Source organism: Brachyhypopomus gauderio, chromosome 13, assembly GCF_052324685.1.
Source record: "Brachyhypopomus gauderio isolate BG-103 chromosome 13, BGAUD_0.2, whole genome shotgun sequence".
NCBI classification, from domain to species: domain Eukaryota; kingdom Metazoa; phylum Chordata; class Actinopteri; order Gymnotiformes; family Hypopomidae; genus Brachyhypopomus; species Brachyhypopomus gauderio.
In genome coordinates, this window is record NC_135223.1 from 12,826,101 (window position 1) to 12,842,129 (window position 16,029).

A 16,029-nucleotide genomic window follows, 5' to 3' on the forward strand; every position below is an offset into this window, starting at 1 on the left:
ATCGGAGGCAGGAACGGAGCCCTGGCAACGCTGGGACGATTGCATAGGAACCAATAACGTAAAGCGACCTGGAGAGTCGTAAATTCAAATCGTGTAGTGTTGGAAAAGTCGGAGTAGAAGCTGTTGTAGTGCTCCAGACCAGTAAGCGCCGAGGTGACGTGAGGCAAACCCCCTTGTTCGCGCAAGAACGAACCAGTAGGGCACAAAGAGGGAGTACTGGTCTACAGACCGTCCCGCGGCCACACACAAATACGGACTATTACACACAAACGACGGCAGTCATTTTGGAAGAGTTGTAAAAACCGGCCATCACTCCGTTTATTACGCGGGCTAGGTGGCTAGCTATGTCTAGGTTGATCGGATGGAAAGACCGTTGGACTTTTCTGGCTAGCTAAAGATGCGCGCGCCGTGAAGGACTACCTACCGACTTGGTCGTCGCGTCGGTGTCGGCGCTTCAAAGCAGCTGTTCCCTCCTCGCGCGCACGCTTCAGACTCGGGGGGGAAATGACACAAAGTAAAGTAACGGCTTGAAGACGGAGTGAAGGAAGACTTTGAGGTTGGTATTTAGTTTGATTTTAGCCCCTTTTTTCACGGGTCTTCTTACAAAGCGTGTTATTCACGTGATTTATAGAATTGGGACTCCAAGTTTCCAAGACGTTGGTTCAGTTTTTGTTCAAACGTTTTTAATCTAAGGTGGGATTGTTGTATGTGTGTCCTTGACGTTTTTATATTATTTGTGATCATTGAAATAATCCATAGATTATTGCTGCTGAAACTCACTTGTTCGTTTCGGTTTGTTTTCGTTGACTCGGATGTAAAATCCATAAGAGTTTGTGATTTCGGCCGTCTTGGGGCACGTTGTTACATTTCAAGCAAGATTTCCTCTTTTATTCTTGCGAAACCACTATTGCAGGAACTGCTAAACACGGTTTCACATTTGTTGACACGGTTCTGACAGTCGCAAGACCGTAACAGGAATCTGCTTTGCTGACCACGAGCTCGATCGTAAACGATCTCGGTATCGGTTCCGCGCGCGTGCGTGCCCTCGCGCGTGGTGGTGGGGTCCTCTTCTGAAGTAGCACGTCTTGGCCTACGTGTATCTCAACACCAGGATCGGAAATGCTCTAATAGCTCTCGGGAAAGGCATTAAAGATCTTAATATTGCAAGAAGTTCCTGAAGATGTGAACAACGGCTACATTAAGCTCGTGCAAATTCATGCATCTAACAGCTCTGATGAACAGGTGGCTTTATCTCCAGGCGCGTGCAAAGAGTTCAGTTGGAATCAGTTTAGGATCCTGCTGATGGACACAGATTCCCTCTGTGTGTTGTGGCTGCTAATGCCATGTACTTTTACCATTTACTTCAACCCGATGCACTGAATGGGCTTGTGTGTGTCCGCTAGAAAAGCTGTTCCGAACACAAGGAAAACATTGTGTTTGGGTTTCTGAAGTCATTGTTCGGCCCAACTCGCACAAAGTCCCTTTCTGCCAGAAGCACTCGGTCACTTCGGACTGCATTTGCACATTGACTCTCAACTAGAGTAAATCAAAATAGTGGCTGGGTAGAAAACACACACCCAAACAGGCCAATATTGTCATTGCAGTACACTGCAATGGTTGTTAAAATATGAATCATTAAGAAGAATTTAGAGTTTCAGTGCGAGGGTCTAAATGTTATATTTGTCATTTTTTTTTTGTGCATGTGCACGCCCATATGTGCGTGAGGACAAATCAAAAGAGCATGATGGATTTGCTTCCATCAGTCTTTGTCTGTGCGGCTTCTGGACATCAGATCTGGACGACTGTTTTTGCGATCACACGTTATTGACTCCTGCAGTCGATAACTGTGGCAACTGCAGTCCCAGCTGTGGACTGCTGAAAGTGCCCTGTGGATGCAGCATGGGGCGGGAGCCTTTGCGAGAGCTTCACTACTGCAGAAATGTTTAATTGAGCTTCGAAACACTCTTAAACTTCGAGAAGAGACTGAAGTTATGGCTATGCCCTCGAATACATATGACTCACCCGGGTATGCTGTTCAGCTGGTACCCATCTGCAGCTCTGTTGCTGTGCTGCTATATGGGTCGTGTGCAGGATGTTCTGAATTCTTTCATGTGGTTGTTGAGATCTTGCTGATTGAGGGTATCTCACAGTAGTCCCTTGTTACAAACTTCTTTTTTCATGCTATAACCTTACATAAGATAACGAAGATACGTTACATCAGCTGGAGTTTGTTGTTGCTTTATTTTTTATGGTGATTTTTTTTTAATGATTTGTGCTTCATACACGAGCCCCCATATGTGTTGTTTGGTACTGAGAGTGCTTGTCTGGCTCCTCCCCTCATCCTGCTGGGTTTATCTCCTCTTTGTGACTCAGCTCTTTTGATTTAGTCGAGTTTCTGTTACTGCCTGAGATTTGCCAGGGCTTGAGTGTGTTCACAACCTTCTACTGCGTCAGTGCCTGGTGATCTGTGGTAACACCGACCGTTACACTGGCACACTCACCAAAGCTGGTGGTTTCTTCTCGATGAACGTGATTCTGAGATGGCTGGTGGGTTTCTGGTGGTCACGGCCTGGCCAGCACTGGGGGGTGGGGTTGGGTGAAGGTCTCGACATGTAATTCAAAACAGAAGGTGAAAGTTGCAGAATGAAGTGAATACACTTCTCCTTCAGAAAAATCATAAATCATAGCTCTTTTTCTGTACACAAGCCCCCCCCCCCTTACTGAAAATGGTATGGAATATCAATGCATCCTGGAGAATTGTATTGAATTGGAAAAAATGTTTTTACTGTAAACACACTACTGACATAAAGAATTACTAGCAAACCAACTGAAAATATTGATAATAGAAAAACTATAAAAAATGATGTGGCAATACCAGCTGGTGGTAACGCTGGAATGAATAAACACGGGAAGCTTCAGCAGCTGAAAGAGGATGTAGAAAGAAAAAAAAAAAGAGGAAAAAAACAAACTACAAAAAACCTATTGGTGATAGGAGCTCTAGGGTTTTGGTTTCCTGCACTGGAAGTTTCTCTGGAAACTGCAACATTGATCTACTGAAGAGTGTACCTATAGAAGCAACTAAAACGCCACATCTCACCCTAAACCTATGGAACAGTATGAGGCCTGAATGGGACAAAGGATTTCAGCAGAGCATTCCAGCTTTGGGGCCAGTTTGTGTTTGGCTGTTTACTGAGTTTGCCTGTAAGACCTCAGCAGGATTTCTGCTACCTTGACCACATCACCGGAAACGCGAGTAAACCTGACCATTTCTTCTACTTCACACTTTCCTGTCTGCCGTCAGCTTCCATTGGGCGTTTGTGTCTCATTTGTTAACAAATCATTTCTCCGAAATGCAGGTTGTTTAGCTGGCCCATGTTTTACTAAGCTGCGCTTTCACTCATGGAGGTCTGCCAGTGAGACGCTTGTGCTGAGAAGCTCGGAGTGTGCTGTATTCTCCTGTGATATTCTTCCATGGTTTTGATTTGCTTATTTACGGTACTCCATACCAGTCATTTATTCTGAATTTTGCAGCCGTTATGACCTGCGTAACTGGAACTGCCACTGTTTGGCTTCTTGTGTTGACAGACAGTGTGCAAACACCACATCTAGAGCCACTTTCAGCCTTTTGTTAGTGGAGCAGGTCAAGACATAGCTGAGCTGCCAGTTGTCTAATTACCCCTAGATTCCTGAAGAGGGAGGGCTGTGTGTGAACCTGCTGTGTCTCCTGTATGAATGTATGTAGGGGATGATGATGACTTTCATGTTTGATTATTAGCGCAGGATGATCCTGGTCTGCTGGCGTGACTTCTACTGCTCTAGAGGGTTTCATTTTGTAATATAATAATCAGCTGTTTGTGCATTTTCCAATTCATTACATGGCCCATGTCTAAAGGAGTCAATAACCTGACCTGACTAAATAATGATTAAAAAAATGTGTTAGTAAGTTAAAAGCTTCTGTTAAGAAACATTGGAACCACATATCAAAACCACCTGGCGTTCCACACTTTACACGCAAAGGCTTTGTATTATAATCCAGTCCATTTCTCAGACCCAATGTGCTCTAGGGCAGAGTCAAGACAACACAATCTCTTGCTGTTACTTATGAACAGCACCATGTATTTACCAACACTGTGCTTTTAATAGCACGGTGTAGTGACACTCGACTGATAACCATGACACTCCAGAATAACAAACAAGAGAAAGGCGTCTGACCAGAGTGTGTTACTCAAAGGTTATAGTCTACAGCAGATAAATGGTTCATCGGATTCTAATCGAAATCACGATTCGAAAGGACACAATTTTCAAACCATCAGACCTGCCATTTGAATTAGTCAACAGCTTGTGAATTTTACAAGGGAAAATTCCACCATATAAACTTGACGGGTATTAACAAGCACCTTGGCATTGAATGCTCGCAAAAGGTGTGTGTCTGGGAGTACTTTGGTTCCAGAAAAAGTGCTATTCATCAAAAACAGGTGCCGTGCTGGACTTGTGAGGCGTTGGTGCAGCACAGGAAACCTCCATCAGCATTTGAACACAGACACACAATCTCTAATGAGGATCACAGGGCTAACGGGTCAACTGGTGAACCCACATCTCAGTTAGTCTCCTAACGGGACAGGTGGCCAAACCTCCCTTACATAGACGTTTGAAAGCATCACTACGTATGTAAAAAGTTCACTAAGGCAGCGAAAGATAACATAAGCTATTATGAAGCACTTGGCTAAATACATGGTGCCAATTTACATAATGGTAAAAGATGGCTTCAGAAATCTCCAAATACTTGGTAAGAGAGAGCATATTTTCAGTCATTGTCTACAGATGAGGTACTTTCCTCTTGGCCTCACTGGAGTGAATATGGCTAGACCGAGAGATGTGCTGTCCAACTGGCGTCTGAATGAAGAGGGGCTCATCTGCATTACCACAGATGACGCCGCTGACATTTGAAAGTTGTGGAAAAACACGAGTGTTTTGGCTTACTTGTGTATGGAACATTTACATTTTTATTATGGAATTTGTAATGATATTTGATAGATTTGTAAACCAGCAATGCTACAAAATAAATTTAAAATGAGCAATTTGTAATTGAAATATTGCTCAGAATAAATGAGATTTCCCCAAAGTTGTTCAGCACTAAAGCTAATATAGGGTGGTGTTTCAAGAACCTTACTGTCCTCACCAGGGTTGTTCATATCTACTGTTGGCCAACCTTAACCTTCTTAGAATATTGCATAAGTTGGAATTCCTTGAAACAATATAACATTGGCAAACAGGTCCAAAAATGGTTGGGGGGGGGGGGGGGGGGGTGTAATAAGACCTAATACATAATTGAAGTCATGCAGAAAATACTAGAGCCATCACCCAAAACAAGTAAACAAAAAAAGACAAAGGAACAACAAGAGGAAGCTAAGTGCCAGTGACTAGACTAGCTCTGTGTGTAATGGACGTTGGTTTGGACCTGCTGGGCGGGATGGAAATGGTCCCAGGTTAATAGCGGGGGTTCTCCGGGCCGGGCCGGGTCTCACCGAGGCGTGCTCCTTCACCGCGACGCTCTTTTGTCAGAGGTTGGCTGTGCTGAGCAGCTGGTCCATTGTTCCCGTCCGATGTGGACACTTCTGGGAACCTGTGCAGATTATTTAACTGGCTGGACGAATTTACCAATTAGTTTGCTAGTTGAAATCACATTTACTCCGCAGTGCATGTCTGCGTTTCTTTTTGTTTAATGGAGAGACATTTAATGGATAATTGTAGGGGAAAAAAAACTCCTCCACGACCCCACAGAGACACTGTGTGTTTGTGTTAAAGCCTCTGGAACGGGAGTACCTAAAGAGACGCTGACATCAGACTTGTGGGTCTGGCTTTTGTTTGCGTGGATGAAATATGTGACCTAAAACAGGAAAGTTAGTGCCTACCATTAAAAGGAATCCAAGTTGGCGCCAGTTAGTATGATATTCATTTGCATAATGTCTCCGCCCCCACCTTTTGGGAGACGAGGTGCTATAAGTGGTGGCTGGTGGAACATGGGAGAGGAACAGGGGGGTGGACTGGTGGGTAGTGGTGGTGATGGTTAAGGACCCGTGGGGACAGCCGTGAGTGCTCTCTGGTGCCTCGATGGTCCCCCCCGAAGGGCTTCTCTGTTCTTCCCTCTCCACTGCCATCCCTTCGTGGTTTGTGGAGGTCTATTAACATTTTCAGAGAACCTGCACGCACTGATAACACTCGCTGATCACGCTAGCTCGTCCGCTAATGAACATGGAGCCCCAAAGCCGTAATGCGTCCTGACGAGGTTTAATTGAAAACAGACTCCCTGTGTGCGGAGCGACCTCGTTCGTACGAGTGGGCTTGCGGCAGCATTAGTGCAGACACAGAGCAGACGGAGTGAGGACAACTCACCTTTCAGAAAAGATGTCCACAAATGTGAAGTATCTTGCTTTAACGGAGGCCTGTCAGCGTTGGCAATTTGAGGAAAGTGATGTTTGCGTTTTCCGCCAGGGCTGAGACACTGGTTGATCATTTTCTCTCGAGCTGTGACTGACCGACTCCTTGTCAGCGACACCCTACTTTCATTCGGTGTTCTCACTGAACTGTGTGTAAGCAAACATTTCTCCTCTTCAGTGTGTTTTGGTTATGGTTAACCTCTTTTTCAAGGTCCCTGCACAAGTCTTGTTCAAAGAACCCGTCCACTTGAAGGCTGATTAAAATTGAATAGGTTTGGCTCACGATGACGCAGCTTCACGTGAAGTCCCTGAACAGCAGTACCAGTGCAACAGGCCTCACTGCTGAAATGGGCCGTCGGGCTGATTGGCGCCTGCTGGTTTTACTTTGGCCCGAAAGGCCACCACATACACATTCGTATTCCTGGCTTTATTTTTCATTTTTATGTGCTTATTTATTTTGGTCAAAAGCTTCTCTCAGGGGGCGGAAATGAGCTGGGGCCCTGCTGACTCAGGCCGTCAGCGGGGTAGCCCGCGGGTTATCTGCCTTCCAGGGATCCTTCCAGCTGGAGGAGGAATGTTACTGGCCCGATGACCTGCGCTCGTGCGGTCTCAAACGATCAGACCCTCCTTCCACGCTGGCCTCCGCGCAGTCACCTCCACATGACGTTTTTTTCACCTCGTGCTTGTAGAGATGGAAAGTGAATATGACCACATCACACCTTTTTTTCGTTTTGTTCTGTGTTTGTGTAATAGAACACTAGTGTATTCAGTGTCTCATCCCTATAGTCCAGCACGACGTGGTGTTTTCCACCTCTTTGTCCTCCTGTCGGTCTGTGTGTGTGTGTGTGTGTGTGTGTGTGTGTGTGTGTGTGTGTGTGTGTGTGTGTGGTATTCATCCTTGTACTGACTTCCTTGTTCTCTTCCTTGGCAGGCCTGATCTCCAGGGTTGCGTGTGTGCTCCGAGCCTGCTCTGGGAGCATGCCACCCAGGGTCTGGGCAGTGCTGCGTGCGGGGCGTCTCCATCAACACCCCCTCCCTCTCCAGTGACTCTAGACGAAGCAGTCAGTGTGCCATGGCGGTGGTCCACTGAAGCCTGGTCCCTGACCTCAGCCACCTCTTCCCCTCTCCCCCCTCCCCATCCGTCTCACGCCCCGGGCCGGTCTCCGGTTGGCCCGACCGGGCACCAATCCCCACCACCATGCTGCGTTTCCTGCCCCTCAAACCGAGCCGCCTGTACCGTTGCCTGAAGCTGTTGGTGGCGGTGGGCTTGTCCGTGGTTCTGCTGATGAACACGCACACTATCCTCGCCCCCTTCCAGAAGAACGAGCTGACCGACCGGCGATTCCTGGCGCTCAACAAGTGCCCCGCCTGCTTCGGCACCAGCTGGTGCCGTAAGTTCCTGAACGGCCAGGTGTCCTTCGAGGCGTGGGGCCGCCTGCGCCTGCTCGACGTCTTCAACGTGAAGAACGTCTTCTTCGCCCAGTACGGCGAGCCACGCGAGGGCACCCGCCGCGTGGTCCTCAAACGCCTGGGCTCCAACCAGGAGCTGGCCGACATCGACCAGAAGATCTGCAAGAGGGCGACGGGGAGGCCGCGCTGCGACCTGGTCCAGGCCATGTACAAGACGGAGTTCGCCCGGCTCAACGGCGACGTGCGCCTCCTCACCCCGGACGTGGTGGAGGGCTGGTCGGACATGGTCCACTGCCCCTCCCAGAGACTGCTGGACCGAATAGTGAGGAGGTACGCCGAGACCAAGGATTCCGGAAGCTTCCTTCTGAAGAACCTCAAAGACACGGAGCGCATGCAGCTGCTCATGACGCTGGCCTTCAACCCCGAGCCGCTGGTCCTGCAGGTAAGTGACCCTCACCGTCTTCGCCCGACTTCCTGTCACGAGCTTCTGCTCCCGGGCAGGCCAGCACGGCCGATCGTAACATTTATGCTTGACGTGTCCTTAATAACTCTCGCAGCCCCAATGGAACCTGTCGGCGTGACTGGGTGCAAATGGCCGGAGAACACAGGGCTGCAAATTACAGGCCTCTGTTTGTCATCTTTATTCCCTCTCATCTCTCCTTCCTTCCTCTCATCATATTTCTTACATAAGCCGCAGCAGAATTCAGGGCTGTAATTTAGAGTTGCACTGTTTGGCTTAATTGCAGTTGCTAACTCCACGTTGACAGATTTGCTCCTGTTGGTGGAGGGGTGGAGTTTGTTTGTTTCTTTGCTGTAGTTTGTGTATTTAATTAAGTTTTTATATTTAATCATGTGCATCTGTTAATGGTCAGGACCAGTTTCATTATTCAACTGCTTCTATAACCCTGGGATCACATCCTATAAAACTACCCTTTTCAAGTAAAGGCTTTTTCTGTTGAACTAGCAATAAATCTCCATGATGGCTTCCTCATTCCTCTTATCGTGTTCAGTTTATTATAATCTGTCACCATGTGTTACTCCTTGTCAGTAACCAATATTAAAAGTCCACCATTGGCTGCTAGCTCCCATGCTGATGGGGTAGTCAATTCAAATTTTGACTGGCATTCACTATGGCTTCAGAAGGCCCAGGAGTACAGCAGAGGAGCCTTGTGACAGGGTCCGGTGTATGGGACCGACTCCCGATCCATCACGGGACGGCCGACACCGCTCGAGGCATTTGGGCTAGACAAAGGAGAGATCAGCCCTTTATCGATTCCAATCTGTACGTTCTGATTAGCTATGTGCTTTCTCTCTTTCCCTCTCTCTCCCCCTCCCTGTCTCTCTCTCTCCCCCTCCCTGTCTCTCTCTCTCTCCCTCTCCTTCTCTCTCTCCCTCTCCTTCTCTCTCTTCCTCAATGTCTCTCTCTGTCTGTCTGTCTGTCTTTCTGTCTGTCTGTGTGTGTCTCTCTCTCTCTTTCCCCCTCCCTCTCTCTCCCCCTCTGTCCATCTTCTCTCCCTTGTTCTCTCTTTTGTCCCATTTTGTCTTTATCTTCTGTTTTCCTCTATGTACAGATAAGTCTGCCAGCCGCGTAATGTCCTAACGTCTCCATTCAGAAAGCCCTGTATAGTATGCTAGGTTCCCTGCACTAAGCCCGCCAAGATACACACACTTACGGCCCATTACACCTTGCATAAATCCAGGATAAACACAGGGTGAGCCCCGGGGTGAAGGAAGTACCCTCGGTCCTTCCTGGCTTCATCCCAGACTACATGGTGTATTCAAGGTTTACACACACAGGATACTGGGTGGCATGTGATGGACATTTGCTTTCAAACAGCCTGTAAGATAAGGCGGCGGCCCCTCGGCAGGACGGGAATCGGGGACGGTTTGCAGTGAGTCATACCAAGACCTGCTGAAATGTTGCAAAGCCAGCCGTCAGCCGTCAGCTCCTTGTCAAACTAGTAGCAAACAGAGCTTAGGCACTTAATTATATGTACACAGTGGCTGCTGTGTACTGGGTCCCCTTGTGATGACACAAGGACAGTGACTGTCCGGTGCCACTGAACCAGGAGTTACAGGGCTTGACTGACTGGTATGAATAAAAATAAATCAATAAACTGGCAGGATTCAGAGCTGTACTGCAGCATGAGGTTGTATTAGTCAGACGCAGCTGTGTGTGTGTGTGTGTGTTTTGGCCCCATAAATGGGGTGTTTTGCTGTGAGCTTGTGGGCCGAGTGTGAGGTGATCACTGGGGCTCGTTAGGAGCAGTGTGGGGTTGGAGATAAGCCGCTAGCTCTGAGAACGCCCAAAGAACGGCACCTGAGGCCCGGTCGTACGCCAGGGTGAGAGAGGGAGAGGCATGGCTTTGCACCAGGAAATAAAGAATTTCAGGTGAGAGTGTGAACATGTTTTCCTGTGTGTGTGTGTGTGTGTGTGTGTGTGTGTGTGTGTGTGTGTGTGTGTGTGTGTATGGTTTGATAAGTCCTGTGTCCAACATGGTTCCGCCACCACACATGAGAGACTCTACAGAGACTCTGGGCGTCTGAGCCCAGACAAATAAAGCTGTGTGGTTCAGGCTTGACTGCAGTCTCACTCTAGAACGCTGGGAGGGAAATATTGCTCGCTCTCTCTCTCTTCTCTCTGAGGTTTCGTTGACCCTGTGCTCTGTGCTGGGGGTCTGTAAACCTGCCCCTCCCGCTCAATGGGAGGAGAACACACTCTTCCTCTTTGTCTGCTCAGCACAGTCGTGAGTGCCGGTCCTGGCGTGGCCGGCCCCGTGCTGGATCCACCCGCTCCCGCGCGCAAGCTGCTCGGGCCTCGTAGATGTTTTTTGGAAGACAAAGTGACTGCAAAGAACGCGGGAAATCCTTGTGAGACGTTTTGCCCTGGCTGTGTGATGTTGTTTTTACAGAAGCAGCAGTTCTCCACAAAGCGCTAAAGCTTTTACAAGCACTGCGTACCCATTTTTCCCCTCCATCCTGTCCAACTCAAATAAAAGCTTCACCCCCCCCCCCCCCCCCCCCCCCCACTAGTTATTTCAACAGTGTATCTTTAAATGTAGAGGAGGTGAGAAATTTGTGACCCACATTCCTCTCAAAGCCAGTTATTAAAGTGCAACACCCGGGAGGTGCGTGTTGTCCAGTTTTATCTCCCCGTCTGCTAGTGAAACGCTGGAGCACGTCAGGTCAGGTACACCTTTTAAACAGCTGCTCCGAGCTGCCTTGCTCAAACGAGCCCCAGCCCCCTGTTATTTTTTTTCTTCCGACTGTTACATTGTCAGGTACCGTTTGCCGAAAGGTGTGACTAGCCTAGCGGCTCCACACCCAGCCTGGGCCTCGTCTGCATCCGAGATAACGGCCTTTGGGGTTAGCTAGAGCAGGCCTCCGTTCTCCTCCTCTTCCTCCTCCTCCTGCACAAGGCCTTTTGGCTGGAGATGAAGATGAAGGCCCGCCTCACGTTAAGTGCTCTTACAGGAGGCAGAGGTCCGCCTTGGTTGGGGGGGGTAAGACGGTTGGAGGAGAGGAGCGGTCCGTGCTCGAACTGAACCTTCGCCTGCACTGCTGTGTGCCGTCGGGCTCGTTCTACCCGTTTCTCCCGCTGTGTGGGGATTTTAACGCAAGACGGCTCCCTTGTGAGTTCATGTGGTAAATTAATGTAATCACTTCTCGTCCACCAAGCCTGCTGTAAAAGCGTCACCTTGGATTAGCCAGGTAGACCCTCAACACTCGGGTCACACACACACACACACACACACACACACACGCACTCTTGGTGCTCATTTATGAACAGGTACAATACTGTTAATATTTTCTTTCTGAATTAATTCCTGATGTGGGAAAATAAGTTAATTAAAGATGCTTAAATCACTCTTGAGTGCGATTAAAGATCAGATGGCATCAGGGGCAGTCATGGCCTGGCGGTTAGGGAACTGGACTTGTGACCGGAGGGTCGTGGGTTCGATTCCCAGACAGGCCATGACTGAGGTGTCCTTGAGCAAGGCACCTAACCCCAACTGCTCCCCGGGCGCCGGGCTAGGGCTGCCCACCGCTCTGGGCACGTGTGATCCACAGCCCCCTAGTAATCACTAGTGTGTGTGTGTGTTCTGACTGCACAGATGGGTTAAAAGCGGAGGACAAATTTCGATTGGGGTGTAAAAATCACAATTGACAAAATATGGCACATTTCATTTCATTTCATCTAAAGCTAATGAGACACTGACGTATTTGCGTTTAGAGTTATTGAAAACTCCTCCATCAAACAGTAGATGCGTCTCTGCTTCAATTGAGATCGGTTGTGTACGGACGCACACAGTAACAGTACCGGCTTCCCCACATCTCTCAGAGCGCAGCTGTTCGTTACGATAGGGATGAGAATCCAGCGTTTGCTAGAGAGCCTGGCTGGTGTGAGGCCTGCACCCTGACCTACAGCCCTGGGCTCGCTGGGTCCCTCTGGGGCTCTGGGGCTCCCACCATGTCTCTGCAGTTCAGCACGCCTATCTAGAAGACGCGGGCTGCAGCTTGTATAATTACAACAACAAATTCTTCCTAAAATTCCAGTCCAAACCATGAATTTATTCTGTTTTTGAAATCGTTGTGAGTGAAATATTCTCATCTTCTGTCCACTGGAGGTTCGGAGGAGAGTGGCAGAAGACTTGCCGTGTGAGGCTTTTTATGGAATGTGTTCTATGGAAGTTCTATGGAAGCACAAAGGGCAAAACCCAGTTCTGTGAGAGGAGTGTGACGTGAAGAGCCACAACAGGGGAGCCTGTTCCGCTGGTCCAGTGGTGCTGCAACAGGTAGTAACTGTTCAGCTCACGGGTCACGTACAGCAGCTGCGTAATGGGCATCTGGGTCCAAATGAGACCTCCGTTCGTGCCAGCCTGCGACTGGCTTTTTGCATTACAAATGTGCCAGTCCACATCATGGCCGATTTGCATCTTGCCGATTTGCATCATAGCCGATTTGCATAAGCCCGGGCCATTTTTACATCTGATTTGTCACTTCTTGGCGGTGCCCCCTGGAATATCGGGCTCCCGTTAGCAAGGCCTTGATGTCTGGGCGCTTGTTATTCTTGGCGGTCCTGGCTGGACAGTATGAGCAGGTCGCCCGATGGCCTCCGCTCCCCGTAGAGGCCGTTTGGTTGGCATCTCTTTAATTAGGCGTGGTCGTGTTTGTTTGGCCCTGTGGGAGCCGGGCACTGGGCTCTTGAGGAAGGCTGGTGTGAAGGGCTTACCCAGCCCAGGCTCAGCACCACGCTCTTTCATTATGGTGGAGTGGGTATTGTTCCTGCCCTGAATCCTGTTAGCATAGGGCACAGTGGCGTTGGGGGAGGGGGGGGGGGTTCCTTTGGATGAGGGAAGAGAGAAGTGTGTGTGTGTGTGTGTGTTTCTAGGTGGTTGGGTGTATGCGTCTGCACACTCACTCATGTGTGACTGTCTCTCTCAAAGTGTTTCCCATGAATGAGCTTGGCCTTTTGCAAACCCTAATCCTCTGTCTGCGTGCGTGTGAGCACACACGCGCACTCACACACAGCCTCACAAGCACCCCTCACCCCAGCGTGTGTGGCAGCTGTGTTTAGTTAAGTAAATGATCCCGTCTGTTCCAGTGCCGAGGTCTCTCCTCCATGTGGTGATGCTGCTACCCTCTTTTACCCAGCTTTGTACCCAGAATGTTTCTGCATCGCACTCCTGAACCACATCACATCAGCCCACAGTGCTGAGTGCTGCCGTGGATGAAACCCCCACACCCGGCCTGCCGTGGATGAAACCCCCACACCCGGCCTGCCGTGGATGAAACCCCCACACCCGGCCTGCCGTGGATGAAACCCCCATACCCGGCCTGCCGTGGATGAAACCCCCACACCCGGCCTGCCGTGGATGAAACCCCCACACCCGGCCTGCCGTGGATGAAACCCCCACGCCCGGCCTGCCGTGGTTGAGGCCCCCCACGCCCGGTCTGCTTGCCAGCTCTGTTAAGTTTTGTTTTTAAGGAAAGGAGTCTAACATGGGAGAACTCTGGGCCCATTCTGTCAGAATCTTTAACAAGACGTTCAGGATGCAGCCATTGAAGTCTGTACACATCCATGTATGATTTCCTGCAGGGGGCCGATGGTTTTGTACCTCATGACTAGATGTGCAGTGACTCCCACAGTTCTGATCTTCCCTGGTGCTGATTGGCTGCAGCTCTGCACATCTCCTGCCCTTCCTGCACCAGCACCACAAGCTCCTCCTGGATCAACTCCTGGCTGCCTGAACTCCCTGTGTGTGTGTGTGTGTGTGTGTGTGTGTGTGTGTGTGTGTGTGTGTGTGTGTGTGTGTGTGTGTGTGTGTGTGTGTGTGTGTGTGTGTGTGTGTGTGTGTGTGTGTGTGTGTGTGTGTGTGTGTGTGTGTGTGTGCTCGTGCGTGCTTCCTTCACACACTTCACCCACTCCAGCACAGGAAATGGAAACCTACAGTTCAGTTCTCTGGTTGCTGTATGACCGCTTTCACAACATTACTGGGTTTTGCTCTCTGACATGACTCTCTCACTTTTTGTGTTGACATTTGTTGTAAAATCTTTTGCAAAAGCTGTAAAATGTGTTCAAGTATAAAAACATGGAAATGGAAGGTGCATGTGTAGTCATAAACCAGCTGTAAAATGGGCTACTCAATATTTTAACAATGTATAATACACAATGTATAATACACAATGTACAATACACAATGCTGTGTTAGTCTTTGGGCATTAATGAGGAATCTGTCCTGCTAGTTCAGGAATTTCCCTTATAAATGATCCACCTGTATTTTGTACAGTGATTCTAGGGTTGGGCTTCATGGAGATTCTGGCTTCTCCTCTGTTTTTATATACAACGTTTCTCATGGCCAAGCTGTTATCACAGACACGCATTTTAACAAAATACAGTGTCACCTGTAATTGGAGATATTCTGCTCATTTATACTGATAAAGCAGTTCACTCACTCACTCACTCACTCTCACTTTTTCTTTCCTTTGCTCATGCTCTCTCTCTCACTCTGTCTGGTCATGTGCCTCGGGGGGGGGGGGGGTGTGTTTCTGGGAGCGAGTGGGGGATGTGCGGCCTGTGGAATTAGCAGAGCTTCCTTTCGTGTTGTGCTCTCTGTGGACCTGCCTGCTTTTAAACTTTAATGGCCAGCAAAATGCCAGACGGAAGCAGCTCCACTGCCACATTCACAGCCTACAGCGAAGGTGTGTGTGTGTGTGTGTGTGTGTGTGTGTGTGTGTGTGTGTTTAGTGCAAGGTGCCAGACTACGATCCCCCCACCACTTCAGAGTTGGGAGAGGCCTATTTTGGGCAGAACCCTGTCCTCCTGCCTCTGTGGAAGGAGCCCATGGGAGGGAGGCGTCACCCTCTGTCTGGGAGTGCGTGCACTCTTGGAGCCGGGCACCCGCCTAGACCTGCCCAGCAGATCTCCGAGGAGGAGTTATCTGTCCAGTGGCGTGACACGCTCCTGGCCCACGCTCCTGCCCTGAGGGATGTCGCTACCATACAGGCTAGCGGCTGTTTATATGTCATGTGTGCAGTGAAAGGGTGAACATGGTTTCAGCTTTAGTTTTAGACCCCGAGAGCTTGTGTTCAGCTGCATTTGTGGGTGTGTGTGCGGGTGTGTGTGTGTTCACACGCATATGTGAACATTTATTATTTCGTGCTGTTTTTTGTGTTTAGATACAAAAGAATGCCTAATCAAGCATGATTTTACCTTATTCATTACAAATTGGCCCACATTTGTCTGTCTCTCCTGCACGAGGGTGTCTCCCCCGCGGGGGCCTGTTTGGAGGGGGTTTGGAGCGGGTGGGTTTGTGAGCAGGTGCCAGGGAGCAGGTGTGTGTTCCTGGGTGCTGCTGTCCCCACAGCCTCCCCACTGGAGCACGCCTATTTGTCTGAGTTACACTCTCAGCTGGGCATGCAATAAACACCTCCCCGTCTCTCTCTCTCTCTCTCTCTCTCTCTCTCTCTCTCTCTTCCCCTCTCTCTCTTTCTCTCTCTCTCTCTCTCTCTCTCTCTCTTCACATATTTGCTTGTTTCTTTCCTTCCTCACTCTCTTCTTGGTTGTCTTTGTAGGACACCTAGCGAAGTGTTTGAGTGCATTGGCTTGTCTCATGAGATTTGGTTGAGTCATTCCCATCTCCTGTCTACAGCAAAGCCTTTCTCACTGCGTGCGGAAGCG

General features: G+C 49.2%; 1 protein-coding gene across 1 annotated transcript in view; it reads left to right on the top strand.

Moving 5' to 3' along the window:
* The window catches only part of dipk2ab (divergent protein kinase domain 2Ab), a 30,879-nt gene continuing 14,850 nt past the window's right edge, over positions 1 to 16,029 (top strand). Inside the window, exons 1-2 of the mRNA XM_076971034.1 lie at positions 1 to 556; positions 7,369 to 8,289. Of these exons, the coding sequence (XP_076827149.1) occupies positions 7,636 to 8,289 (654 nt within the window). The 5' untranslated portion in view covers positions 1 to 556; positions 7,369 to 7,635. The remainder of the gene's footprint in view (positions 557 to 7,368; positions 8,290 to 16,029) is intronic.